The following is a 27,741-nucleotide window of genomic DNA, read 5'->3' on the forward strand; positions in this document are numbered from 1 at the left end:
GATCTTTCGTTCTTCTTGCAAACCAACAGATTTATGAGTGGGATTTAGATCGGGACTTCAAGAAGTTCTTCGAAGATGCATTTGGGCAGACAAGCAAGCTTGATTTTTTCGGCAGGAATATCAAAACAAGTCCTAAACCAAATTGATGGACTCGAGAAGAGATTTCTGCTTGGTTTAAAGTATAGGACACTGTCGTGTAGGCGGTGGTTCCAACCTCTCAAGGCGAATACACCATGATGCGAAATACTATCATCTATTTAATGTTATGGTGGAGGTAGAACTACCAGCTATCAACTTGGACTGGGCCACATGCCTGAATAATTTTGAGAGCCCAACTCTACAAATTTTGGAATAACTGATAGATCGTTGTGATCACATCAACCATTAATTTGTGTAGAATTTCTTTATTTATTTGAATTAAAGAACTTACTTCAAGTCCAAGTTCGATTTATTTTTTATATGTATTTTTTTTTTCTTGACACCGATAACAATGCACATGCATTCGTACATCGGGGAATGTCTAAACTACAAGGCAGACGGTTATCGTGATTCTCCATATAAAACTGGACGCTATCTTCCCCTTTTCTTTTGCCTTTTTTTTTTTTTTTCCTTTAACTTATGGAAAGAATCAGACCACCATCTTCTGCAAGGGAAGCACTGGATGTGAAGCAAAACTAAAAAGATAACGTGGTGCATCCATATAGTTGTTTGACCAAAGAACGATATCATGTATAATGATCAGAATTTACATGCAAGTGCGACAAATCTTTAGCTTGTGAGGAATTTTGCATAATATTTTGTGACATTTACTTCTTTGCAACACTCTCTCTAGCGTGAGCATCTCCATTCACAACTTTCCATGCTTCAGCTGGGGCCGCACCATCTCTCCGAGGAGCTCCGGTCTCGGTCACACCATCTTTTAGATCTCCCCTTTCCTTTTGCCCATCCTTTAATCTTGTGGAGCAATCTTGGCTTCGTGGAGCCTGAATGATGCTTCACTAGTGCTACATCCAAGCCGGCATTTTCAACGTCTGCAACTAATGATGAACAATCTGAATCATGGAATTCGGTGATGCAATTCTTAGGCCGATCTTCTATGGGTAGCTCCATCACCAGATGGTCTCCCACCTCTCCTACCGGCTTCTGATCTTCTTCCTTTTGATTAATCAATATCTCATACCTTAAGCATGCACCAATCCATCCTAGATAAATCATCTCCTCCATATCAGCATACCACTGTTCTCGAAACAGCTCTAGTTGATCTAACAATTCTTTCTTGCTCAGTTGTGGCGAGCCATCATCTTCAATCACTAGCTCTTGCTTATCCTGTCAGAAGACACGAAATCATTTGTTAGCTTTTTTTTTTTTTTTTTTTTTTCAAGTAGATTAGCAGCAATTTTTCATCAAAGATCAGTAGCAAGTAACCTTTGATGCTGATGGATTCATCATTGTTGTCTGGTCCGGCTTTTCCTCCATTGCTTTGTTGTCCTGGTGCAGTTGATCGGCCAAATCTTTAATTTCTTTGGTAGCTTGTTTCAACTCTTGTTTTGCCATCGACAACTCGACTTCTCTAGCATCAAGGTCCAGAGACTGTCGGTGAATGAGGCGAGAATGCAGTCTGTTTGTCTTGTGAAGCTTCTTCACCTTCCGCTGGAGCGATCCGAGAACATCTGTCATCATGTCATATTGTTTCATACCTTCTCGGAGCTCTACAATTGTGTCCTCCAGCCTCTGATTTTGAGCTTCCAGAGACTCGAGTTTGAAACCCAAGCACATAATCTGAAGCTTTTGGATTGCAGATTCCTGTTCTCTTAGATTGCAGTACTGATAAATTTGGGAATCAAACTCATGTTCCTTCTCTTGTAGGGCAGCTATCTGGGACTTCAGAGTTTCAATGTCTTCTTCTAAATTTGGACCATCCTGGGATTGCTTGATTGAAATCTCTCTCACGTTATTGGAACATCGCACTCTCGTGACCTCCAGAGAACTAGAGTCATGTAAGCTTACCGAAGGCTCTCTCTTTTCGGGTTCATCCTCTCCTTTTTCTTGGTACATGGAGGATGTGTTCAGGCCATGGGATCTCTCATCCTCCCCATGCTCATACTGAGAATTGGAAAGGGTGTTATCCATTTGTTCTTGTGGTGGACAAGAAGGCTGGGTCGTTCTCTCTGTTCTACTATTTGTTGTGAGAGTGGATAAAATAAAACCAGCCAAGGGAAAAGCTAATGGAATGGCAACCTTTAGAAGAAGAAGAAGAGGCTTGATGTCCTCTTTTCTCTTCTTCTCCCTCTCCATAGACAAGTTTTGAAAATGCCAGTCTTCATGGAGTGGTATAAGTTGCGGGGAGACATCAAGATTCTTTTCCATTGCTTTTCCCTGAGGTGACTGCCATTCCTACGTCGCCTTGGGTTAAAACTACCAGCCACTCTCCCACCAACGGGTTTTGGAATCCAGTTTGCTGCCTTTCTTTCTTTGCAAAATCTAAAGGCCATTTTACACTATAATTTAAAAAAAAAAAAAAAAAAATCAAAGGTCATAAAACGGCACTCAGATCGAGTGCCACATGGGGAGTCTGCTTAGTCGTCGGATATATGTTAAGCTCCAGCAATACATTAAGCAGTGCAACTGGGTTTAGACAGCCCACACTCCCTGAATCAGGACCCAGTCGCCTTTAGCATGACTGCACAGTGCTTCTACAGAAGGGTTATAGCTAAAATTCATCTAATAAAAAAAACTTCGAAAACTAGAATTTTTTATTAACTCCCACAGAACCCAAGTGTCTTGGAAAGAAATTACTAGTTCATTGGAGTTCAAAGGAGAAAATGGTGGCTTGAAACTTCCATAGAACTGCCAAGAAAGTAATAAATATATGCCATAAATAAAGCATATTGAATCAACTTCTAAAGAATAATTACAAGCTGACTGTCGACATACATTGGAACTGTTGTCATGCTATCTGGTTTTCATTTTGTTGTGCACCAGATCAAATTACTTAATTTCACGTTTTTCCTTTGCCAAACAAATTCCTTGATTTCCTGCAATAAAACAACAAAACTTGTTAACAGTTAACCCATTTTAGGACTGAATTCCCTTGCTAATTAACCTAGCATTTTACCATCATTGCCCCAAAGAAGAGATGGCCATCACCAGAATCAGCAAATCCACAAATGTGAGGAAGGTTTTCTATGTGATGGCAGAATCCTATCAGTACCATCCGACACCGATATTTCTACAACACTAGGATCTCCTAGGGCCATATTCTTACATAAAATGTTCCTGAGTTAGCTGCATTCCGAGATGTTTGAACTGTAAACATCAAATCTGCTTCCATACAAAGATGCAGACAAACTAAATTCATGCATGAAAAAATAGATGCATGTTTTCATTACCAGTTCAGTAGGGAAAAGTTTGTATATTCCTATCATGGGGACAGGCACATTCTTCATACAATGGTAAGATGATTGAAATCCAGCCAAATTACAGCATTTTTTTGGATCATCAAATTTAAATAAGATATGGAATGAACAATCATGTGGAAGTCCAAAAAAGACTTAATTCCCTCCTTTATTGCAACTTACCACAATTCACAGGATGTAGTTCTTGCCTGCTGCGATAAACAAAACAGTGGAATATTTGTAGTACAAGCCCTCTGTTCTAAACCAGCAAGGTGAACAAAGGGTATACATTTTCACCCTTCAATAAGCTTCACACCAGACCTGTAGAAGACCTCAAAATTCAATATAGTGAAACAAAATTTTCAAACAGAGACAGAAAAGGATAGATGTGAAAATGTGGGTTATTATTGATAAATACCCAAAAGGACTTTGCTTGATTGCTAGAAGTTCAACATCTAACTGCAGCTTAAGAAAGAATACATGAGAGCCTTATCCAGAAATGCCATTAATAAACAGCTAAGCATACGTATATGAAGTGGAAGTAGACAATTCCCGAAAACAATCATCAAGAAATAAAATGACTTCAAAATTCAGTCTTATTTTGGTAGAATCAGATGAAAGGGCATGCAATTGTCCCAGTGAATCAAATAGAAGAGAATAGAAAAATAGGATGAGCAACAACATAAAATTTCATGAGTACCTAGATTTCATTTTTCCCATATAATGGCTAGAGGTTCACTCTAGGGAAACAAGTGTAACATGAGAAATAATATTTAATGATAGGGCCCTCTCTGGTTCATGAATATAAATAATTAAAACCTAAATTCATGTTCCCACATAGTAAGCACACATATAGTGACCATCGAACCATTTTTATGATCATTATATTAAGCATAGGAAATTAAAATTAATGACAGGATACCCTGTAGTTCGTTTATTATTATAAGGCTCAATTTTTGTGTTTCCATATAGAGAGCAAGAACCATTTTGGGGTCACTTTATTAAAAATAGTGAGGGAAATGTAACAAAAGATCCCTCTATGGTTCATTAATTATATTAAGACACAAACTTCATATCACCATATGGTGACTATAGAATCATTTTGTGATCACTCTCTAGTTAGAAATGAAATTAAATAACATGTCACTAAGTAGTTTATTCATATTATATTAAGGCCAAAATTTCATGTTCCCTTATAGCAACCATGAAATCATTTTAGGTCACTATGTGAAACATGGCGAATGAAATTAGATGGCAAGTCCCTTTGTAGTTTATTGATTATAATAAAGCTTAAATTTCATGCATTAGTATAGTGACTGTACAATCATTGTAGAATCATTATATGAAAAATGGAAATGAGATCATTGATGCTTCCATATTTTCATGCCGGCATATGAAAGATGGAAATGAAATAAAACAAGAAGTTACTTTGCGGTTCATTGATTCATATTATATCCCTTTTTTTCCCCCATTTGATGACCACAAAACCATTCCAGGTCACCATGTGAAATATGGGAATGAGATTTAATGATATATCCTTCTGTAATTTAGTGATTAGGTTGACACTCTGTATTTCCTTATGATCACTAGAAACCAGAAAATCATCATGGTCTGATAGGCTCCACTGTGATCTGATAGGCTCCTCTATAATTCATCAACTACAATAAGGCCCAACTTTCCTATTCCGTGTGGTAACCACAAAACCATTTTATGGTCACCATATAAAGCATGAGAAATGAAATTGATCCCTTTGTAGTCCATTGATTATATTAAGGCTCAAGTTTCATGCTTCCATATGATAACCATATATGACTTTCTTTTGGTCAGTCTATGAAACATGGAAAAAAAATTACATGAGGTTGTAGTTCATTGACTATAATAAAACCCAAAATTTCTTATTTCCATGTAGTGACCACATCCATTCCAGGATCACTATCCATGAGAAATAAAATTTCATGACATAGCTTTCTGTTGTTCATTGACTAAAATAAATCCCAAATTTTGTGTTTTGATAAAATTAAGCAGGAATCACTATATATGGGAAATGAAATTTAATGGTATGTTCATCTTTACACTCTAATTTTGTTGAAAGCAAATTTTGATTTCTAAATAGCGCAATTATATGGAACAGGGAAAATGAAATTTAATAGCAGGTTCTTCTATAGTTCGTTAATTATGGTATAGCTAAAATTTTGAGTTTATACATACTGAGCACAAAACCATTAACATTTTTGGGTGGGTTGGAGGTCAAGATTGCTTGCTCTGTCAACAAGCCTCTGAGACTGTCCGGCACTTTTTTCTTCGGTGCAATTTTGTGCAGTCCCTCTGGATGACCCCCAAACACAGATTTCAGGTTAAAGGAAGACTGCAATCGGTGAAGTCATTGTGGAATGTTTGGAGATTGAGGCGGGTTCCTACTTGGATTGCATGGAGGCGACATAAAACTCTTCAAGTTCTGAATCACATTTTTCTTGTTCTGCACGAATGGAGAGGTCATCCAGCAAAACTCCTTCAAGCATGGACCAAGTTGTTTATGGGAATGCACCAGGACACTCACTCCCAGCATGCCAACAGGGTACCCCAGCACGTTGAGGGACTGCTTTCTTTTTGGCATGGACTGGTCTGGTCAGTAGTTGGTTTAAAGTGATGTCTTGGTCCTTTCTTTGTGAGTTAAATTCTTTTTGGGGTTGTGGTGTTGCTTTTGATCAAGATCTGCAGTGGGATCAGAGTCGTTTTTGCCTTGAAGGTGGACTTCTAACCCTACTCTCAGGCTCTTAGACTGAGACCCCTTGTCTATTATTTCATTTACTAATAAAATGAGTGATGGAACTGAAAGTTTTCCACCATTTTGCTCATAGACTAACCACAAAACTATTTCGTGGTCAATATATGAACTATGGAAATTGAAATTTAGTAGATGATTCCTTGGTAGTACATTGATTACAAAAAAGACCAAATTTTGTAATTTCATGTTTCCATATACTGACCATTAAACCATTCAGTGGTCACTATCTGAAATGCTGAAAATGTCCTTTCAATATCTGCAATTAATAAATCATGTTCCTTGGTGAAATTCCAATTGTATCTAGGTCAAAACGTGGCCAGAAGCTATAGACATAATTTAGTGAAGATTTTCTTTTGATTTTTGGAAAAGCATTACATTTTTGAGAAATATCAGATTTCAGTGATCTTGGACTTGTTAGAAAAAGGTCCCCAATATCAGAAATTGATATGTCATAGCTCTCAATGAAAGTCCCCATGTTTTCTTCAATGTTTTTAAAATGCCGAAGCGGTATGTTCACAGTAAGGTTACTGCATAGTGTATACACGGTAAGGGCACATATACAGCTGCATATGCGATTTGATTTTTTAAATTATTTAAAAATAAATAAAATGCATAAAAAACATATATTCATAGTAAAAAAAATTAGAAATTATCAGAAAACTTCAAAAAAAGATAATAAGAATTAATTACACATATTCAGACTGGTTTGAGATTTTTGAGTGTATATTCTAAGTTGGAACATAACACAACATGTTAATCTAATAAAATAACAATGCATCCTGGGAAGTATAGACCATGCTGAAACTTGCAAAACAGAGTAAACTATAAGTTGGAACAAAGTATGGTTAGAAGTCTATAACACAGTTTAAACTTTGAGGTACATATTTCATAAACAAAAGTGACAAATTGTGGATTTAGAACAAAGTTTAAACTTTGAAGTACATTCCTGAAAAATGAAAAGGACATTACATATAATACTTAAGGTATGTAGAAGCGTATGCAATATGCAGATGCCAATGCAGCCTCGCATGCAGTATGTGGGCATATGTGCAGCCACCAAGAGTATGTGCCCCGCTTATGCAGTCCAATGCATAGAGGGATGCATATGACTTATACACTGCGATTCAGGGACTGCCTCTGCATTTGCAACCACATAAACCACTTGTTAAAATAGTGGTTTTCTGAGTTAAAAAGTGGCCAAAAAAAAACTTACTGGCAATTTTCTTCACATTTTTTTTGAATTTGTCATATTAGGAGCCTTTTTGAGGGTACTTTAGATGGCCAAGATTTCTTCACTTAGATTCCAAGGCCAATATCACATTTAGGTGAGCTCAAGATTTGGGTGTGTCACTCATATGTGATAAATGGTATGAATCTAAACCACTTTGACATTGAACAGACAATATTGCTTGCCTCAATTGTTGCATTTGGTGGAATTTCTTGAACTCCTTTACTTCCATAAGCTAAATCAGGCGGAACAATCAGCAATCTCTGAAAATCACATGCCCATAAATCAGTGTACAAAGTAAAAGAAACGAAGAGAGAATGTTTGAAGATGGCTACATTTACATTGATTAAACAATATTATGCACTTAAAGACTGCAGAATTAACTGAGTGAAACACTTTGGTTTTAACCCTCTTCATTACAGCATTAAATTTTGGTTCCCAAATAAGTTGAAGTATTTATATGGTTGACTATTTCTTATGGTGTATCTGACATCACCTTGTTGCTTCTCTCTTCACTCTATGTTTAACCGTCTCAGAATCTAATGCACAATTATGAACATTAGATTCAATATGCATCAGCTCCAGTCCCCAGAAAAGGATTTGATCATCTAGTAAACAATAGAAAATTCTTATTTTTACGTCACTTTAGTCCAAACGTGCATGTCCACACCCACACACGTCATCTACAGTACAAAATTATGCAAAGCAATGATCATAAATTCAGCCCAGAATGAAAGTCAAAATGGAATTCAAGGATCAATGGCCTCAGCAACAATATCAAAATATTGAGTGATTTGATGGTGATCATAAGCCAGCTGACCAAATCCTACCAATCAACTGTTTACCTCTCCATTACCAACCTTAGTAGCTAAATGATTATTAAATTATTGATGAAGAAAGAAAATTGGGTGCTTAAGGCAGATCTTCAGACTCCAATTCTATCAACATAGTTGGAAATACCAATGAACCTCAACAAGGGAGCGCTATGCCTCCTACAAGATAATTGAGATACCACAAAATATGTATATTAATTAGGAGTATAGTGCTTGAATTATAAGTTTTCTCACATAGTGGCATCAAGATTTAAGCTTTATCAATTAAGGGAAAGGCAGAGTGTGAGGATAAATATCTTGTATAATGGATGTTGTCATGACAAATAAGATGGAGCCAGAACCTATCTAGATTTGACTGGTCTAAAATTTCTTCTGTTTAGAACTATTGCTCAAAATCCATCATACATTCTGCTAAACTTAATGGATCCATCCATATATGATGGAAATGGCTTCAGACAACAACAAGTGAGATTCTTATGCAACTAGGAATCAAATGTCTTTCCACAGAATATCCTTCTAGGATACAAAAGGTATACTTGCATGTCATCTAGAAATCCAGCATATTATTCAGTTGAAAATGATGCAAATGCAAAGCAAACTGCCTCAATTATCCACATCATGAGTTTGAAGACAGAAATCCTATGTTGAAGATAGAGTTGACTATTATCTACATTCTCATTGTGACCTTTGAAGAGCCTCTTAACATACTTTATCCTAGGTAGAAACCAATATATGAACATACACACAAAATAGTTGGAAGTATATAAAGTGAAAATCAGTCAGACCTGGCCCCCAACTCGCATTCCTTGAACCCCCAAATCTAATCCTTTCAAGACACTTCCTTTCTCAGATTGGCCAACATCAAAACCATAGGGCTGCACAGAGTTAGCTTTAGTAATGAGAAAGATGTAGTGCTAGGGCTACAAAAATTTACTGAAGCATTACATTCTTCAGAATTCATGTTAAACCATGAATTACATCTGAAGTCAACTGCAAAAGAAACTATTATATAAAAAGAGCAAGATATCATGCTGGATAAAAATAAAAAAGTATGAAAAGTGGATCATTGTTATCATGTTGACATAATGATTTCTTCTAGGTATACAAAACTTATAACAATCACTAAGATATCCTTTTCTTTAGGAAGAAAAAACTATAGTTGATAGAGATGCACATAATCTACCATACCGTTCCACCACCAACACCAAGCCCTTGCCTACTAGTCATAAAAGTTACACCCTTCCACTTGGCAACATAATGTACCTACAACAAGAATGATGACCAGCATATCCATCATTTTTGAGGAAAGGGACAGGTACATAGGAAGCAAAGGTTGAAGGAAATATATGGAATAATTTTGGACTTCTGAAATATGAGTTATATTTTGGATTAAGTCAATGATACATAATTCAAAATTAGAATGGTTACAAAAACTAAAAAAAAATATCGGAATGACCAAAAAGATCATAACAAGTTCCACTCCATTTCCAAACTGGTACTTGGACAAAATTATTAGATCAATTAAGGGGAATGCATTTTAGAATTTCACTAATAAGAACATGGCATGAATCTGCTTCATTTTTATAAAGATGATGATAATTTTGGCAGAATTCTTGAAATAGATAGTTATTCATTTATTCCCAATTTAAATTGTCATTTCTCAGTTAAGGAAAAAAGAAAAAGAAAAAGCTATCCTGACCAAGAAAAGATAAATCAACCAGGCAAGTTTGACGAAATCAAAAGATATATATTAAAAAATTTATCAGTGATGCACATTAAATGATATGACAGTATAGTACAAGTTCAACACACCAACCTAGTATCACATACCACATCAAGCTTAACATTGCCCACTGTCTGCATTCATTGATTGGACTAGCTGATCAAAGTGAGTCCTTGCAATTGTTGTTTCAAGGAAACTGACAATATGAAGATAAAACATACAATTGGACCATAGACCACCTTTAGATCTGTTGGTGTATTAAAGACTTTACCATGCACAGCTGCACATAGATACTTCAGTGAAGCCTTATGCAGCTAGAACACACATGCATGCATGCATGCATGATGTACGTAGGCATGCATTCAAGCACATGCTCAACATACAAATGCATGCTTGTAGGTGTGCAATTATGGTGTCACATACATGTACTTGCATGGTAGGAATTATTGTACAACATCGACATTCAGTCCTGCAAGTGATAAGATAATAATGTTTGCTTACAGCAACAATCATACCGCAACACGTGATCCTTTCACAGCTTTAGGCCCACCTCCAACCTTTAAATCATAGTACCTAGTTAAAAGTGATAAAATAATGAGAAAGAGAGAATTCTGCAAAGCAACAATACCTAACTAATACTGTAAACTTGAAAATGGAAAACACAAACAGAAATAACTAATATTCTTACAAAATTCATAATGACAATTAGGAATTCTGTGTGGTATCTACAAATATGTTAACTTCACAGCACATACAAGTTCTAGTACCCAGCAGCATTGTTTCCACTTATTTTACCCATGAGGTAACCGATATCAGAAAAGTATACCTAGCGAACATATAAATATAGCTAAACAAGTGTGACCCAAAAGTAAGAATCCATGAATTCAGATAGTGCTTGGATACACTAACTTGAATATAGGAGATCACTATTGTGGAAAATAATGTGAAATAAAATGAATACGAAAGGACTACTGCATCAATATCAGTAATTAAAAGAGAATTACTAACTTCAGACCATTTGGAAGAGTAGTGAAATCACTCTCAGGTATCTTTGCTGCTCTAAGCTGCAAAAAGACAAAAACAAGAGAAATAATGATCTTATCCAGAGAAGTTTTTGTTGTTTCACGAGTCAATACAGTTTATGGATTTACAACTTTCTTACAGCTCTCCGACTGGTGGAAACGGCATCAGATTTGTCACAAACATGGAGCCCAGCAGCTGAATTCATATGAAAACCAATGCTATGTTAGCTCGAAAATCACTTGCAAACAAATACAGATCATGCCGATTTCTTCCTTTCTTGTAAATATTTCAAACAATAATTACTCAAGCTCTAATTTCCTAGCTTACCGCATCCTAAAATGAAATAAAATCATTCCTCCTTTATTTCAACGACAGAGTTTCCATGCTATCATGTTCAAAACCCCAAACCTGCTGCCTTTCATCTTCCCAAGCATGCAGAAGTCCGCCAAACATGTAACTAAAAGAACAAAGCAACCAGATAGACTACCTTGTGCAGTATCGCATTTCATCTAATTGTTACAAATTAGGACACCTCAGAAATGTGAAAAGGAAAAAAAAAAAAAATCTAAATCTTGAGTAAAGCAGAAGTAAACGTTGTGATCTGAAAAAGCTATCGTTCTTGTAATTCTATTATTATCTCTGTTCAATAAAAGACAATGCCTAGTAAGAAAAATATCAGACTGGAGAAAAGAAGAACATGCAAGAACGTTACTACCCAAAAATAGGGCATAAGTTAAATGACGATCTAATATCACATTCTTTTGGGATGAACCCAAAAGTTATATGAAGGGGGAAATAAATCAAATCCGCCAATTTCCTATCAAACTACAAAAAATCAAACAGAAATTAAAACCAAGCATCGTCGATAAGCAATCTTGGAAAGCTATCATATCTTACATTGACAGCTTATTACGTCTACCAATTTTTAATATTACAAAAAATAAAAAGAAAACAACAAACAGAAACTAAAGTAAGGCATTATCGAACAGCAGTCTTGTCAACATTCCTTTTTCAGGTATGTTCCAAGAACCAATTTTTAATAAAAATTTATGAAAAAGTAATCACAAATTCTTTAGCAAGGCATTGTCAAAGTGAAATCTTGGGCGCCATTCTTTTTCTTTCTGTTTCCCAGGGTGTTTCAGGAATTCAATAATCAGTGCGATCTTGAAAGAAAAGGCTAAAAAATTAATCCTGTGTTAAAAAGAAATAAACAAAAAACACATCAAAGAGGGGATCCAAGAATATACCTGAAGCTAGGAGAAAACCCAAGAACCATCTCCTTCCGTCTGCAGGAAGAACCTCAGAAAAGACCGAACTCAAATCCGCGAGGCTTGCAGATGGGTCCTTGGAACAGCGACATGGCAAAGACACCAACTTGCTCTTCTTGAGGAGCCTTCTTGCTGCGTTTTTGGATGGAAGGAATCCAGAATCACGTAACAAGACTAGACAAAGCCACAGAGAGAAGGGAAAGACGGGGACCAGAAGGGTACCAGAGGATGGGGAGAGGCTTGGGTGGTGGAGAGCGTTGAGATGAGAGCTTAGAAGCCGCTGTTGCCGACCGAAGGGAAGAAGGGAGAGCTCCATGGTGAGGAAAAGAGGGGCAAGCGGTTGAGAACAGAAGGATCGATTCCTTTGTTTCCCTCGCCTTATGAGTCGTGATAATGTCGGCAAGCTTGGCTTTAAATCGACGGTTCAAAATACGTTGGTTCCTGGTGCATAAATGGGCCTGGCTGTGTTGTCTGTTGAGATAATTGGACTGGCCCAGTTGCAATTGTGGTTTGGCTTGGCCCAAGTGCGGCCACGGTTTGTTATTCTATTATAGTGAAGAATAGAAATTTTCCTTGGGTGGATTATGTGAAATTTGTAACTTTTGCATTTTTAATCACCAACTTGAAATATAAATAGATGGGTAAATATTAGACTGTTGTTGACCAGAAATCAACAGCTGCACTATTTGTTGTGGCCAATCCCCTCATCGCCTGGTCGTCGGAAACGAGCGCCTGCAAAAGAAATCCGCACTGACCGGAGGCGGCTCCGGCGGGAACCCTCCGACGGTCAAGTCAGAGAGGAGACTAGGCAACAGTGAGAAGAAAACAAGGAGCTCAACGAGAGAGGAAAAGAGAGAGAGAGGGAGCAAGCCTGAGAGTTTTCGGAAAGACCCCTAGCACTGTTGCCTTCCCCGATATATATAGTGGAGCGTGGTATGGCGCCGTCATTAATGGCGCGGACAATTGAAGAATTATCAATTCACTAGAGATTGTCAGAGTCACCGTAAATGTGTCAAATCATCGTGGGGCTATCAAATCACTAGGGTTGATCCATACCCTAGGTGGGATAATGCCCCTAGGCGGCAGTGCCGCATGCTGTTGTCAGGACCGACAGTCTCTGGCAGTAGTATGGTGATTGGAGGAGTCGACCGACCTTGGATCGGTGGCCAGCTGAGAGGCGTCGGGTGGAGATTCGGACCCCTCCGACGGTCAGTCGGGCACGTCACGGGAGTCGGGCATCGGATCCCCTGGTGCAGTCGGTCGGGAGGATGGAAAGGATCTGCCCGACCAACATATCCTCGGTCGGTCGACAGCCGTCGATCGGTCGGTAACGGCACCCGATGATCGATCGGTCGATCGGTCGGTCGGTCGGTCGGTCGGTCGTGTATGCCCGATTATAAGTCGGCATGAGCGGGGTCGGTCGGTATTCCCCAACAGTTGCCCACCTTCACTCCTGAGTCGGACGGCGCGCTGGTCGATGTCTTCGTTTGGGCAGTAGCGTCGGGCGAAAAGGAGTGGATCCTCTGTGTATCAAGTTCCGACCGTACCGCAGGTTGATATGATGTCAGGCATCTCATGAATGCCGGGTGATTCACTGGCGTCAGATGTCCAATCGGTGTCAGACGTCTCGTCGGTGTCAGATGTCCTGTCGGCGCCAGGTGTCCCATCGGTGTCGGACGTTCTGTCGGTGTCAGACGTCTCGTCCCATCGGAAAGGGAAACCGTCGTTCCCGCTGTCCCTTCGGGGATATGAAACGTCACGGCCTCTGTGCCACGTGGCACGTGGCCATTGGGACGGGTCCGTTGGAGCGGATTGAGGTGACGTGGCTCGATTTGAGGATGGGTGCGTCGAACCGTCGGGCCGACGAACGGCCCGGACGATGCCACGTGGCGAGATCTGGGGACTCCTCGTTGATCGTGCCTTCATCTCGACCGTCGGGAGGTACTATATATACAGGGTCGCCCATATTCAGTTTTTACCCCCTCACTTTGCTGTCGAAACTCTGCGCACGTAGTTTCAGGTACTCCGTCTTCCTTCCTTTCAGATTTTCTTCTAAGGGCCTTCTCCATCTTCACCGTCTCCCTCCCTGCCTTCTTCTTCATTTTCTTATCTTTTGTTCCAGTCCATGGCTAGAACATCTCCACGAGGCAGTCGGTCGGGAGAGCCGACTGACGACCCTCGATCGACCCCGGAGGTGGAGATTTCTTCACTATCGGGGCCGAACGTCGATCGGCTCCGGGAGCAATATTGCATCCCGGAGCAGTTTCGGCTATTCACCCCTGGTGCCAATGGTCGGGTTAACAGCCCGCCTGAGAGCCAGGTGGCCTTCTACGTGGAGGACCTTCGGGCCGACCTTCGCTTCCCGGTCCCGGAGTTCGTCCGAAATGTGCTAGACTATTACGGGCTGTGCCCGGCGCAACTCGTGCCGAACTCAGTTCGGCTAATAGTCAGTTTTGCTCTTCTGTGTTGGCTTTTGCCGACTGATCCTCGGATATCCCTCTTCCGAGCTTTCTTCGTCCTCCGACCCCACCCTAAAGTCCGAGGGTGGTGGTACTTCAATCCTCAGAAGGGGCTCTCTTTCATTACTGATCTTCCGTCGTCTATTCACGGATGGAAGAACCAGTTCTTCTTCGCATCCTCTTCCACTCCTTGGGGGTTCCCTGTCCGTTGGGGGAATCCCCGAACCGAGCCGAACGAGAACAGTCTGGTGGAAGCTGAGGACCGGAAAGACTTCCACCGGCTGAAGGACATCTCGGTGCCGAAGCAGAGGGAGCTCGTCACCGAGCAGGCCCTGTACGATGCCGGCCTCAGCCCGATCCCTCGCTTAGATCGGTCTTTCATTTTTCTTCCCCTTTTTCTTTTTTTTGTTTTTTCTTTATGGTGCTGACCGTCTGTCGTTGTTTGCAGATATGCCATCGAGATCAAGACTGACGGCAGCCGACGTATGTCAGTACGCCGTTCGAAAGAGGCCGGCGCAAGGGGTCGGGCCGTCGCGGCCTCCCAAGAGGCCCCACGTAGCTCCACCGAGCAGAGCGACTGGGTCGGGGGCGGAGCCCGTCATCGCACTGTCGGCGCCAACAATGCTCGTCGAAGTCCCGTCCGAGGGACCGTCGGGCGAGGGTGCCTTCTCGCCCGAAAGAAGGGCGGTCGATGAGTCGGTCGATGGCGCACTGGCCGCTCAGCCGACAGAGGAGGATCGGGAGGAGGCGCACGAGCCCGAGCGACCTGCACCCGCTGCTGCCGCACCGTCGGTCGAGACTCGGTCGGGCTCAAGTTTGCCATCCACCTCCGACGTCAGGGCTTGGGCGTCCGACCGAGGGAAGGCCCCTATGGCGTCGGGCGATGAAGGATGGTCGGTCGGCGGTGGAGGATCGACCGACTTCCCACTCCCCGAAAGTGCATCAGGCCTGGCCAACCATGACTTGGCCAGGAGGCTGTGCCAGGCACTCCTTCTTCCCACTGACATCGAGGCGATGAAGAACCAGCGTGTCTCCGACATGCTGTCTTCGTTCTACCCGATGATGATTCGGGTAAATTCTTCTCTCCTTCGTTTTCAATATTATTTCTGTGAGTCCGATCTCTTGACGGTCGATTTTGCTTTCTGCAGCTGGTCTACAACATATCCGAGCTAGAGGCCGGATACCGAAAGTTCGGCGACATACGCGCGGCTTGGAGAGACAAGGTCGCGGCCGTTGAAGCCGACAAAGTCGTCCTGGTCGACCAGCTGCAATGGTCAGTCGAACGGGAGGGCCGACTTGAGGGGGAGGTCTCCCGACTCACGGAGGAGGTCTCCCGACTCAAGGGCGCCTTGGCGACATCGGAGTCGGAACTGCAGTCGACCCGGGACGATGCGAAGAAGAAGTCCCGGACTGTCCGTCAGCTTCGGCACGAGCGGGACAGCTTCGCCAAGGAGCTGGAGGCCGACCACGAGCAGCTCCGAGTAAGCCTCGAAAATCTTGCTAAGGCCAAGGAAGGTCTGTCCGTTGCCCAGGCCGACGCGGACATCGCGAGGGCAGAAGCGGAGTCGGCGAAGGAGGCCATGGGTCGGGTCGTCGAAGACTTCCGTGACTCGGAAGAGTACCGAGAAGAGCTTCTAGAGAGCGGCTTCCTTTCGTACCGGATCGGGTACGAGGATGCTCGAAAAGTCGTTCGAAGCCTGTACCCAGAGCTTGATCTCAGCAGCATTGTTCTGCCAGAGTCGGAGGCCCCAGCTGCAGAGGAGACGGCCGACCCAGCATCGAAAGGCCTCACCACCAGGGTGGAAGCCGAAGAAGATGCAGAGCAAGCCACCGAAGATCAAGCGGCCCCGACTGTCGAAGCCAGAGCAGGTTCGCTGACCGTCCCCGGCCGTCATCTAGTGGAGGAGGCCGACTCTAAGGATTAGTCGATTTTTTATTTTTGTTTTTGCTTCGGCCTGTTATACTTGTAGTCGGGTTTCAGCCCAGTTTGTAAACTTGTCTTGATCTTTAATGAAATCAAAGTCAAAGTTTTGGACTTAAACTTTTTTCTTCCGCACGTCTTTCTTTTTTCATGTGTTGTGGAATGCATTTGAACACGTAAGTCGCAAACTCATATAGATCAGTTAGGACGTTCGGTAATTCTTGCTGCCACGAAGGTAGAACAAGTTCCGACCTTGGATCGGCCTTTCGATGGTCGAGGGCCTAAGTCGGGCATCCTTCGCCCGGTTGTGAGTCGGGCGTCCTTCGCCCGGCTGTGAGTCGGGCGCGCTCGTTGAGTCGAAAGCCGACCGACCGTCGGATAAGACTTGGCAGTCGGATCTCTTTCAACGCATTCAGTCAGATGTCGTCCGGCGTGTTTAGTCGGGGAGACGATGATAAGTCGAATCCCGATACCCTTGTGTCGGGTACTTACACTGCGCCGCATGATATACGGTGGTAAGTCAAATATCTCCCGGCCGGCTGTAGCTCGGTCGGTGAGTCATGAACGCGACAGTGGTCGCTTCGTGTGATAGACGGTGGTAAGCCGAATTCCTTCGACCGACCGTAGCTCGATCGGTGAGTCACGATGGCGGTCGCGCAGGCGTGAAGCCTTTCTTTGGTCGGGGCTCATTCGGCAAGTTAGCCGATCGTTTGGCCCGAAAGTTCGACCGTAGAAGGAGTGTTAACTTCCGTTGTCATGGACGGTTCGGCCCTTGAGAGCGTCCGATGCATCGTCGGCGATCGGGCCGTCGGTTCCATGTAGACATTAAGTTCGAGTCGGGACGTCGGCACTCGGCCTTCTTGGCGAGCGCCGATCGTCAGTCGAAGAGTGAAAACTTCAAAATTTGAAACTGGATTTGCATTCCGAATGAACAGGTACAAAGTTCATTGATGATTCAACTTCAGGTTGTCAGCGTTCCAGGTCCGGGAAATCGATTTTCCTTCCAGAGTTTCCAGTCGGTAAGCCCTTGGTCCGTAGGTGTCCGCTACCATGTAGGGCCCTTCCCAATTCGGAGCTAGCTTCCCTTAGTCTAGGGGCTTCGAGACTTCTGCCTTTCTTAAGACTAGGTCCCCAGGCCTGAAAAGCTTTGGCTTGACCTTGGCGTTGTAATATCGGGCCACTCTCTGTCGGTATGAAGCCATACGAAGTTGAGCCTCGTTCCGTAGTTTGGGAAGGAGGTCTAGGTCGGCTCTCCAGCAATCAGAGTTGTTCGGCTCTTGATACTGCTCGACCCTGATAGATGGCAGTCCAATCTCGAGTGGTATCATCGCCTCCGTCCCATAGGCCAAACTGAAAGGTGACTCCCCGATCGGGATGCGGGAGGTCGTTCGGTAAGCCCACAGAACGGAGCTCAGCTCGTTGATCCAGAGGTCTTTGGCTTCATTCAGTCGGGTTTTAAGCCCGTGTAATATGGTCTGGTTGGTCACCTCGACTTCGCCATTGGACTGTGGGTGTCCGACTGAAGTCAGTCGGTGCGTGATGTGAAACCTCACGCAGAAATCTCTGAAGTCCTGGTTGTCGAACTGTCGCCCGTTGTCGGTGATAATGGTATGTGGCAATCCGAACCTGAAGATAATGAACTTTTGGACGAAGTCCTCCATCTTCCATTCGGTAATCTGCGCCAGGGGCTCGGCCTCCACCCACTTGGTTAAGTAGTCGATGGCGACGACTATGAACTTCCTCTGGCCCGATGCCGGAAGGAAAGGACCAAGGATGTCGACCCCCCATTAAGCAAAGGGCCATGAGGCGGCAATAGGAGTGATTTGGCTGGCCGGTCGGTGTTGTACGTTGGCATACTTCTGGCATGGTTCGCACTTCCGGACCAACTCAGCCGCGTCCTTTCTCATGGTGGGCCAGTAGTAACCCTGCCGCAGGACCTTATAGGCTAAGGATTTGCCCCCCAAGTGACTCCCGCAGATTCCTTCGTGCACTTCTCTGAGTGCGTAATCTGCGTCGGTCGGTCTCAAGCACCTGAGCAAGGGAAGGAGAACGACCTTTTGTAGAGTCGGCCATCCATGATCACATATTGGGAGGCCGACCATCGGAGCCGCCTGACCTCCGCGGGGTCTTCAGGGCTGATCCCGTCTGTCAGGTACTGAACAATCGGATCCATCCAGCTTGGTTCGACCGTCAGTTGTAGCACCTCCTCGACCTTGTCGATACTCGGCTGCTCGAGATTCTCCACGAACGTCCGGCCCAAAGAGTCGAAAGTCGAGGTCGCCATCCTGGAGAGTGCGTCGGCCCGGGCATTCTCCGACCTAGGGATGTGGGAGATTTCAAAATACCCGAGGCGCGTCACGAGATCCTTCACTTTCTGGAGATATTTTGCCATGGCTGGATCTCGCACCTTGAATTCACCTTTGACCTGCCCCACGATCAGCTGAGAATCGGAGAATGCCCTGAGGCTGTCGATCCCAAGTTCCCTTGCTATCCTCAAGCCGGCGAGGAGTGCTTCATACTCGGCTTGGTTATTGGAGGCTTTGAAGTCGAATCGGAGGGCGTACTCGATGACTACCCCATCCGAGTTGGTGAGCAGGAACCCAGCCCCGCTCCCTTGAGCGTTTGAAGCTCCGTCGATGTGCAGTACCCAGGTGGAGAACGGGTCAGGCTTGGAGGCCGCATCTCGCCCGGGGTCCACGTCTTCCGACCCTTGGTCGGTCGTCGGGCATTCTGCGATGAAGTCGGCCAGGATCTGGGCCTTTAAGGCAGGTCGCGGTCGGTACTGTATGTCGAACTCGCTGAGCTTTATCGTCCACTTTGCTAGTCGTCCCGATGTATCAGGTCGACGCAGTATCGCCCTCAGGGGCTGGTTGGTGAGAACCACAATGGCGTGCGCCTGGAAGTATGGGCGGAGTCGCTGTGCGAAGACGGTCAGGGCAAAAATTATCTTTTCCATCTCCGAATATCGGGCTTCAGCACCGCAGAGCACTTTGCTGGTATAGTAGATAGGTTGATGGGTCTGGCTCTCGTTTTCTCTGACGAGCACCGAACTGACCGCGTCGGGGGAGGTGGCCAAATAGAGATACAATGTCTCCCCGACCTCCGGCTTCACAAGCAACGGCGGGGAAGCCAAGTACCTCTTTAGATCCTCGAAGGCCCGTTGGCACTCATCCGACCAAGAGAAGCCCTTCGCCTGCCTCAGAGTTTTGAAGAACGGGAGGCACCTTTCAGCCGATCGAGAGATGAACCGGCTGAGAGCGATGATTTTTCCATTCAACTGCTGGACTTCCTTCTTGGTGTTCGGGTGGCGCACGTCGATGATGGCCTTGATTTTCTCAGGGTTGGCCTCGATTCTCCGTTGCGAGACGATGAACCCGAGAAACTTCTCCGAGGTTACTCCGAAGGCACACTTAGTCGGGTTCAGCTTCATCCGATGTTGTCGTAGAGTGCGAAAGGTTTCTTCGAGATCCCAGACATGATCTGAAATTTGCGCACTTTTTACCAGCATGTCGTCGATATATACTTTCATGTTGCACCCAATCTGATCTTTAAAGACCCTGTTGACAAGTCATTGGTAGGTGGCACCAACGTTCTTCAGCCCGAAGGATATTACTCGGTAGCAGTAGAGGCCCTTGGGAGTCACGAAGGCAGTTACTCCTCATCTTCGGGCACCATCCAGATCTGATTGTACCCGATAAAAGCGTCCATGAAGCTGAGCAGTCGATAACCAGACGTCGCGTCCACCAGCTGGTCGATCTTTGGAAGTGAAAAGCTGTCCTTCGGACAGGCCCGATTCAAGTCGGTGTAGTCGATACAAATCCTCCACTTTTCGTTGGCTTTCTTGACCATGACAACATTGGCGAGCCAATCGGGATATGTGGCTTCTCTGATGAAGCCCGTCTCGAGCAGCTTGTCCACTTCTTCGTCGATGGCCTTCTGTCTTTCAGGAGCAAAAGACCTTTTCTTCTACCTCACCAGCCTCACCGTCGGATTGATGTTGAGTCGGTGCGTTATTGTCTTCGGGGGGATGCTCGACATATCTGCTGCCGACCAAGCAAATATGTCGGCATTGGCCTTCAGCAGCTCCGCCAATCGTTGTCGTTCGAGGTCGGGTAGTTGAGACCCGACCCACACCTTTCGGTCGGGGCTCTCCGCTATCGGGATTGACACGAGCTGTTCGGCCGGTGAGCCCCGTTCTCCCTCCTTCCGTTGGTCTAATTTGTCGATCGTCAGGGAGCCCTTCAACTTGTTGCTTTGAGCGGAGATCTGGAAGCATCGGCGAGCGAGTTGTTGGTCTCCACGCATCTCCCCGACTCTATTTTTGATCAGAAACTGGATCAAGAGATGGTACATCGAGACAATCGCCTTGAGGGCGTTTAGTCCGGGTCTTTCAAGTATGGCGTTGTAGGCCGAAGGCACCTGGACGACCGTGAAAGTCAAATGGACCGTGCTTTGTCGTGGTTCGGTACCGACCGTCATGGACAGGGTAACTTCTCCTTCCGTCACGACAGCATCTCCGGCGAAGCCTATCAAGGGCGTAGGGATCCTCTTGAGTCTGTCGGTTGATAGTCGCATTCGGAAGAAGGTCGAGTAAAACAAAATGTTCGTTGAACTTCCATTATCTACAAAAAAAAATTTTACATCATAGTTCGCTATTGTCGTCGAGACAACAACAGCGTCGTCGTGGGAAGTTTGGATGCCCCGAACATCTTCTTCCGTAAAGGTAATTACGTCATCCGGGCGCAGCCTCTTCGTCGGCTCCCCTCCAACAGACGTCCCCGGGCTAAGTCGTTTGGAAATCATATTGATGACCCCGGTCGTTGGCAGATTAGTCGTCGCTTCTTCAGTCGACTGGGGTCGTCGATCGGCGACTGGTTGAGTCGGCGGGTTCCTTCGAAATTTATCGAGATACCCTCGGCAGATGAGAGCTTCGATCTCATCCTTAAGCTGGATGCATTGCTCGGTATTGTGGCCGTGGCCCCAGTGGAATCGACGGTACTTCTGTCGGTCGAGGCCTTTTGCCTTCAGAGGCGAAGGCTGTCGCAGGTACTCTTCCCCCTCGATCTCCATCAGAATCTGCGCACGGGGAGCAGAGAGAGGAGTGTAGGAGTCATACCTGGGGCGTGTCGGCCTTGGAGTCTGCCGTCGGGGCGACTTCTGATTTCATCGCGGGGGTGAGATCCGACCGTCGGTCGGGGGCCTGCTAGGTTCGGCGGGGTCCCGACCCTTTTTTCGCTTTTCCTTCGGGCCCTTGAACTCGGTCAAGCGTCAGTCGGAGGCTTCTTCGTCTGTGCGCATGTACTTGTACGCGCGCTCCAATAGTTCGGCATACATCTGGGAGAGGGTCTTGTCCAGGGAGTAAGTGAACCAGGACGCCCTCAGCCCCCGTTTCATAGCTGAGATAGCCATGTCTTCGTTGAGATCCCGGACCTCAAGCATGGCCGCGTTGAACCACATCACGAAGTATCGGAGCATCTCGTTTTCTCCCTGTTTGAGGGAGAAAAGGCTGTCCGACGTTCGCGGCGGCTTCCGACTGGTGCTGAAGTGAGCCACGAAAGAGTGCTCGAGCTGTCCGAAGGAGTGGATACTTCCCGATCGAAGATCGATGCAAAAGAGAGCGTCGGTTGCCCCTTGAATCGTCATGAGAGCTTTGTAGCTCTCCAGGTGGTTGATTGGGTCGGTGGAGCCGTCGTAAGGCTCCACATGCGGCATCTTGAACCGACTGGGGATCGGTTCGTCGAGGATGAGTCGAGAGAGAGGTTGGATGGTCTGGAAGTCGACGTCATTTGAAGACTTCCGCCCGTCCACCTGTAGCTGTGCGAGCCGACGGTCGATTTTCTCGAACCTGCGTTCGTAGTCGTCTGTCCGTCGGTGCTGGGAGACCCCAGGAGCAGAGTCTCCAGAAGAGTCCGAAAGAGAGGCGGACGGCGTTCGTGGGACCAGTGGGCGTCGCGCCGCGGCCCCTCCTCCTCCTCTCTGTAGGAGTGCTGTGGCAGGTGCTCCCGCGGAGGCGACGGAGATCGACGCGGGCGTCGACGGCTGCTCCTGGAGGGCATCGGACGTGCCGCCGGTTGTCCGGTCGGTGATGGCGGCAGCTGGATCGGCTGTTGCTGGAGGCTTTTGACCGCGTCCGTCAGCACGGTCATCCGCCGCACGATCGTCGTGATTTGCGCCTCCGTGGTCACCACGGGGTGTGGAGAGCTGGGTTCCACCGCGGAGGGTGGAGGAGAGACCTCTTCCCGACGGGAAGAGCGCCTCGCTGATCCAATGACCCTCGATCACTGAGCTCTTGTCTTTGTCATCTAGGGTTCCGTGGGGGTTACGATCCCCTATGCTGTCGATGAAGCACTAACTTGTCACTATGAGCGTTGCTTCGCCCCTTCCTGGCGTGCCAATCTGTTGCGGCCAATCCCCTCATCGCCTGATCGCCAGGAACGAGCGTCTGCAAAAGAAAGTCCGCACTGATCGGAGGTGGCTCCGGCGGGGACCCTCCGACGGTCAAGTCAGAGAGGAGACTAGGCAACAGTGAGAAGAAAACAAGGAGCTCAACGAGAGAGGGAAAGAGAGAGAGAGAGGGAGCAAGCCTGAGAGTTTTCGAAAAGACCCCTAGCACTGTTGCCTTCCCCGATGTATATAGTGGAGCGTGGTATGGCACCGTCATTAATGGCGCAGACAATTGAAGAATTGTCAATTCACTGGAGATTGTCAGAGTCGCCATAAATGTGTCAAATCGTCGTGAGGCTGTCAAATCACTAGGGTTGACCCATACCCTAGGTGGGATAATGCCCCTAGGCGGCAGTGCCGCATGCTGTTGTCAGGACCGACAGTCTCTGGCAGTAGTACGGCGATTGGAGGAGTCTACCGACCTTGGGTCGGTGGCCAGCTGAGAGGCGTCGGGTGGAGATTCGGACCCCTCCGACGGTCAGTCGGGTACGTCGCGGGAGTTGGGCATCGGACCCCCTGGTGCAGTCGGTCGGGAGGGCGGAAAAGATCTGCCCGACTGACATATCCTCGGTCGGTCGACAGCCATCGATCGGTCGGTAACGGCACCCGACAATCGGTCGGTCGATCAATCGGTCGGTCGGTCGGCCGTGTATGTCCGATTATAAATCGGCATGAGCGGGGTCGGTCGGTATTCTCCAACACTATTTTTTTTTTTAAAAAAAATGTAACTGATCTTCGCGCAAACGCCATGCGACCGGAAAAGGTCCACTTAAAATGTGACTGCATCCTTACATAGATAATATCATAATTTATCATGATTACCCATGTAGGAGTACAACAAAGGGTTCTAACAGCTAATAAGCATGGAATCCTGCTAATTAATAAGGGTCCACTTGAATATTTCTGCATGATTGAGTTAAAAATCCTCCAGGCATCGGATCTATTGGCTCATTTAGCTCACATCTGTTAAGGGCCTATCCAAATCCCAGCCCAAATGCAGCCTTTTAGCCATATAGGAAGAAAAAAATCCATAGAGACATTTTTTTTTCCCCCTCTTCTCGTGAGATTTGAGCTGGAAGGTGTTTTTGATTGATAAAGCCATGCCAAACGATCCCAAAGCCATGAAGGTGAGAGTGGAGAGCTCTAGGCTCGTCAAGCCCTCCGACCAAAGGCACCCTCCTCTTGAGCATCTTCGACAAGGTCACTACAACACCTACATTGCCGTCATCTATGCCTTTCGACCACCGACCCCTTCTAACTTTACGGTGGAGAAGGGGCTCCCAGGGTGCTCTTCGAGTATCAGGAGTAGGGCGAAAGGCTTGGCAAAGACCCTGAAGGCAACCTCATTAATATCTTCCTTAATGATAAAGGTGTGCACTTCATCGAGGCGTTGGCAGACATCCACCTGGACAAGGCCATTCCCTTCAAGCCCTCGGCGGCATTAATTACTAAGCTTTCACCCCAGCCTCCACGGCGTGGCAGAGCTGGTCCGGATCTAGCTAACACGGTTCACTTGTGGCTCCCTGATGGTGGGGTTGATGATGCATCACCTAGTCGCCGACAACCATGCCACCATCAACTTCTTGGTTGCATGGGGCCTTTTGACGTGCGGTCTCGCCATTGACCTGCTCTCCTTGCACAATCGTGTGACCTTCTTCATCCCTTGCAGCCCTCCGAAGCTCGAGTTCAAGCACCAAGGTGTGGAGTTCACAACCAAGAACAAGAACGGTCAACAAAGGCAAGGATCATCCCTTAAAAAGACGGCATAATTGTTCGTGTGTGCATTGTACCAACTCATTCTTTGATAGATAAATATTATAAAAAAGTTGAACAACTTTTCTATGGATCAATCTATTCATATTCTTATATTTTTTAAAATATATAAATTATTTTTATAAATAATATTTACATGAAATAAAAAAAAATCTTATCCACTCAGAAGATGATTAAATTATTTTTTTCATAAATATTTAATTTTAATTTTAAAATATCACATTCTCATTTCTAATGTCTCCGTCGTTCATCCATTTTTTTCAAATCTAAAAAATATAAAAAATATTATAAAAAATATGAATAAATTTTAATAATTTATTTATAAAAATAGCAACACAAAAGAATATATGAATGGCAAATTTTGAAACTATTTTTCTATACTAAAAGAAAAAAAATAAATTATCTTTTTATCAAGTATATCACGTGAGTTATCTGACAGAAAACACGCTATCCGGAGGTTTCCCATCGTCAGTCGGCTCCCTCCATTCTCACTCTGACTGATATCGGGCTATCGCATAACACGTTGTTGGGCAGGGTTCCTTCCACCATCTACGACCTCTCGAACCTCGCGTACCTTGGTGTCGCTGATAATGAGCTCATCGGCACTCTTCCTCCCGACTTGGGCCGCTCTCTTCCAAAACTCCAGGCACTCTTCATGTACTCCAACCACTTTCACGGGCCCATCCCCGTGTCACTCGCCAATGCATCAGGCCTCCGAAACATCGAGCTCTCAGGAAATAGGTTCACTGGAACAATCCCCACAAGCCTAGCTGCCTTGCCAGGGCTGTGTACTGGTTAGGTCTGGACAGTAATCAACTAGAAGCCCAAGATGCCGATGACTGGAGCTTCCTCAATTCCTTGACGAATTGCAGCAACCTACAACTATTGCACCTTAATGAGAACAGGCTCCGAGGCACGCTGCCCGGCTCCATAGCGAATCTCTCCACCACCCTTCAATGGCTGCGCCTGGGAGGGAACCAAATATCAGGTAGCATTCCTCCTGATATCGGGAAATTGTTCCACCTGAGTATCCTTGACCTGGGCCAGAATCTCCTTGCCGGTAGTGTTCCTGACTCCATTGGAAAACTCCGGAGCTTACAAGCACTTGACCTGTCAAATAACAACTACTTGTCAGGTCTTATTCCGACCTCTATCTCCGAGGGCATGTTGTTCATCTTGCAATCGCTGATCGAAGACAATGTGGACACTTTCAAAAATGATTGCTCCGCCTTGGTCTAGAAATGTCTCTCTCTTTTTTCTTTTTTTTTTTCATTTTTATTTTTTTGGTACAAGAAGTGTCTCTATGTTGATCATTAGGATCGTTATTTTCTCAATAATTACTTTTCTAATTAAAAAGAGAAAATTTCTCTCTTCTATATATGTATGACGACGCATTGGCTTGCCCATGGGTTGCCAAGCTACCATGCATGTGCTGCATGCATTTGAGATTTGAGTTTTTTTTTTTTTCCCGTTCTTAAGAAACAGGTACACAAGATATATTTTTTAAATATATCTTGGTACCTGGCCGACATCGTGATGAACTGTGGTATAGGTTTATCTCGATCTATATGGTTAATGGGAAAATTCCTAAGGAACCAAGATAATCCAAAATCTTTGTAAAATTCAGTGACCAAAATATCGATATCTCAGCCAATAACATAAACCTAAATTAAAAACTATATTTAAATATATATTTAAATATTTATTAATTAAAAATATGTTTAAGGAGGTAAAGAAATGATTAAAAAATTATATTACTAATATAAAGAGATAATTCAACTGAGATTTCTTTTTTTGAAGATTTTTTGAGGAAGGTACTTAATTCCACCATTTTTTTTTTTTTTTTTTTTCTTGAGGTGGCTTGGGAGAAGTCAGACACTTCTCCTGATGCATTTAATAATTTCATTAAGTTAAGAATTTGGTACACAAGGATTGGTGGTTGTTGCAATGGTTAGAAGGCGCGGTAGCGAGCAGTCCCCGATCGCTGAATCCAGATTTTTTTAGTATATATTGCATTAGGTGGTACCGGTCCCCTCTCGATGAATCCAGATTTTTACATATATTGTATCATTGGTGGTGCCCGATATCAATGCAAACCAAGATATGGACCGGGATAAAAATCTTATTCATCATGTGTATGAAATTTGAGACTTTTTTAAAAAAAATATGATGACAATACATTATCTATATCTAAGTCCAGAACCACAACGATGAGGGGGAAGGGCCAACTAATTGATTTTTATATAATTTTTAGTTGGATCAGATCAACTGTTGAGTTATGAACTAGACCAACTATGAAGCAACACACACAAACATACATATATCATTTTTTTTTTCTTTTTGTCCGTTGGGCATATTACTTCGTAGTTGGATTTGTCTATCAGTTGATCCCTGGTCCAACCAATAACCACTATTGATCCTTCTACCAATGAATAAAGCTAATTAACCCAATGTTCAATGCCAATTTGCACTTGTAGATCCACATGCATCCCCAGTTGTTCATAGAGATTTATGCGGAAGCTAAACATATATTAAATAAGATGCTTTCCATGTATTGTCAAAGTGGGCACGACCCACCAACCAAGAGGCTCCAAGGAGCTGAGGATGAACAAAGTCTAAGCTGACCTAGAATGCTCCACCTCACTTATTATCCCATCATATTTTTATGAAAACGTTGATCATGTTTGGCTAGCACATTTTTCATCGGTAGAAACTCATACTTAGCCAATAATTAATCAACAACACAAGCCACTTCCTATAGTGAAATTGTGAGAGAATAGCAGGCTATATTTTAAATAAATTAGTATATATGTCTGCCTGTCTGTCTATATATATATATGCATAAATGTTTTATATATATACACACACACACACGGATGTATTGAAAGA

At 44.6% G+C, this 27,741-nt stretch overlaps 1 protein-coding gene across 7 annotated transcripts; it reads right to left on the minus strand.

Moving 5' to 3' along the window:
- Positions 1-675: 675 nt before the first annotated feature.
- Positions 676-12,619, minus strand: LOC105053773 (peptidyl-prolyl cis-trans isomerase FKBP16-4, chloroplastic). 7 transcript variants are annotated; one of them, XM_029267559.2, is made up of 12 exons: positions 12,478-12,619; positions 12,235-12,387; positions 11,127-11,182; positions 10,973-11,028; positions 10,480-10,537; positions 9,430-9,504; positions 9,027-9,116; positions 7,594-7,671; positions 3,814-3,854; positions 3,579-3,716; positions 2,935-3,035; positions 2,817-2,847 (listed from the first exon to the last, which is right to left on the minus strand). In XM_029267559.2, the coding sequence occupies exons 1-10, from the start codon at positions 12,569-12,571 to the stop codon at positions 3,689-3,691; spliced, it is 729 nt and encodes a 242-aa protein (XP_029123392.1). In that variant the 5' UTR covers positions 12,572-12,619; the 3' UTR covers positions 2,817-2,847; positions 2,935-3,035; positions 3,579-3,688. The 7 variants fall into 7 exon arrangements, with proteins under 7 accessions (XP_073108240.1, XP_073108241.1, XP_029123392.1 ...); XM_073252142.1 differs by lacking the exon at positions 3,814-3,854; XM_029267557.2 differs by having other exon boundaries at positions 2,817-3,035.
- Positions 12,620-27,741: the final 15,122 nt, after the last annotated feature.

The sequence above is a fragment of the Elaeis guineensis genome, chromosome 2, assembly GCF_000442705.2.
Source record: "Elaeis guineensis isolate ETL-2024a chromosome 2, EG11, whole genome shotgun sequence".
Classification (NCBI taxonomy): Eukaryota; Viridiplantae; Streptophyta; class Magnoliopsida; order Arecales; family Arecaceae; genus Elaeis; species Elaeis guineensis.

Coding starts and splice junctions, on each gene's coding strand:
- LOC105053773 (XM_073252139.1), bottom strand. CDS start 2,367: ATGGAAAAGAATCTTGATGTCTCCCCGCAACTTATACCACTCCATGAA. Junction 1,327..1,425: donor TGAATCCATCAGCATCAAAG/GTTACTTGCTAC, acceptor GTCTTCTGACAG/GATAAGCAAGAGCTAGTGAT.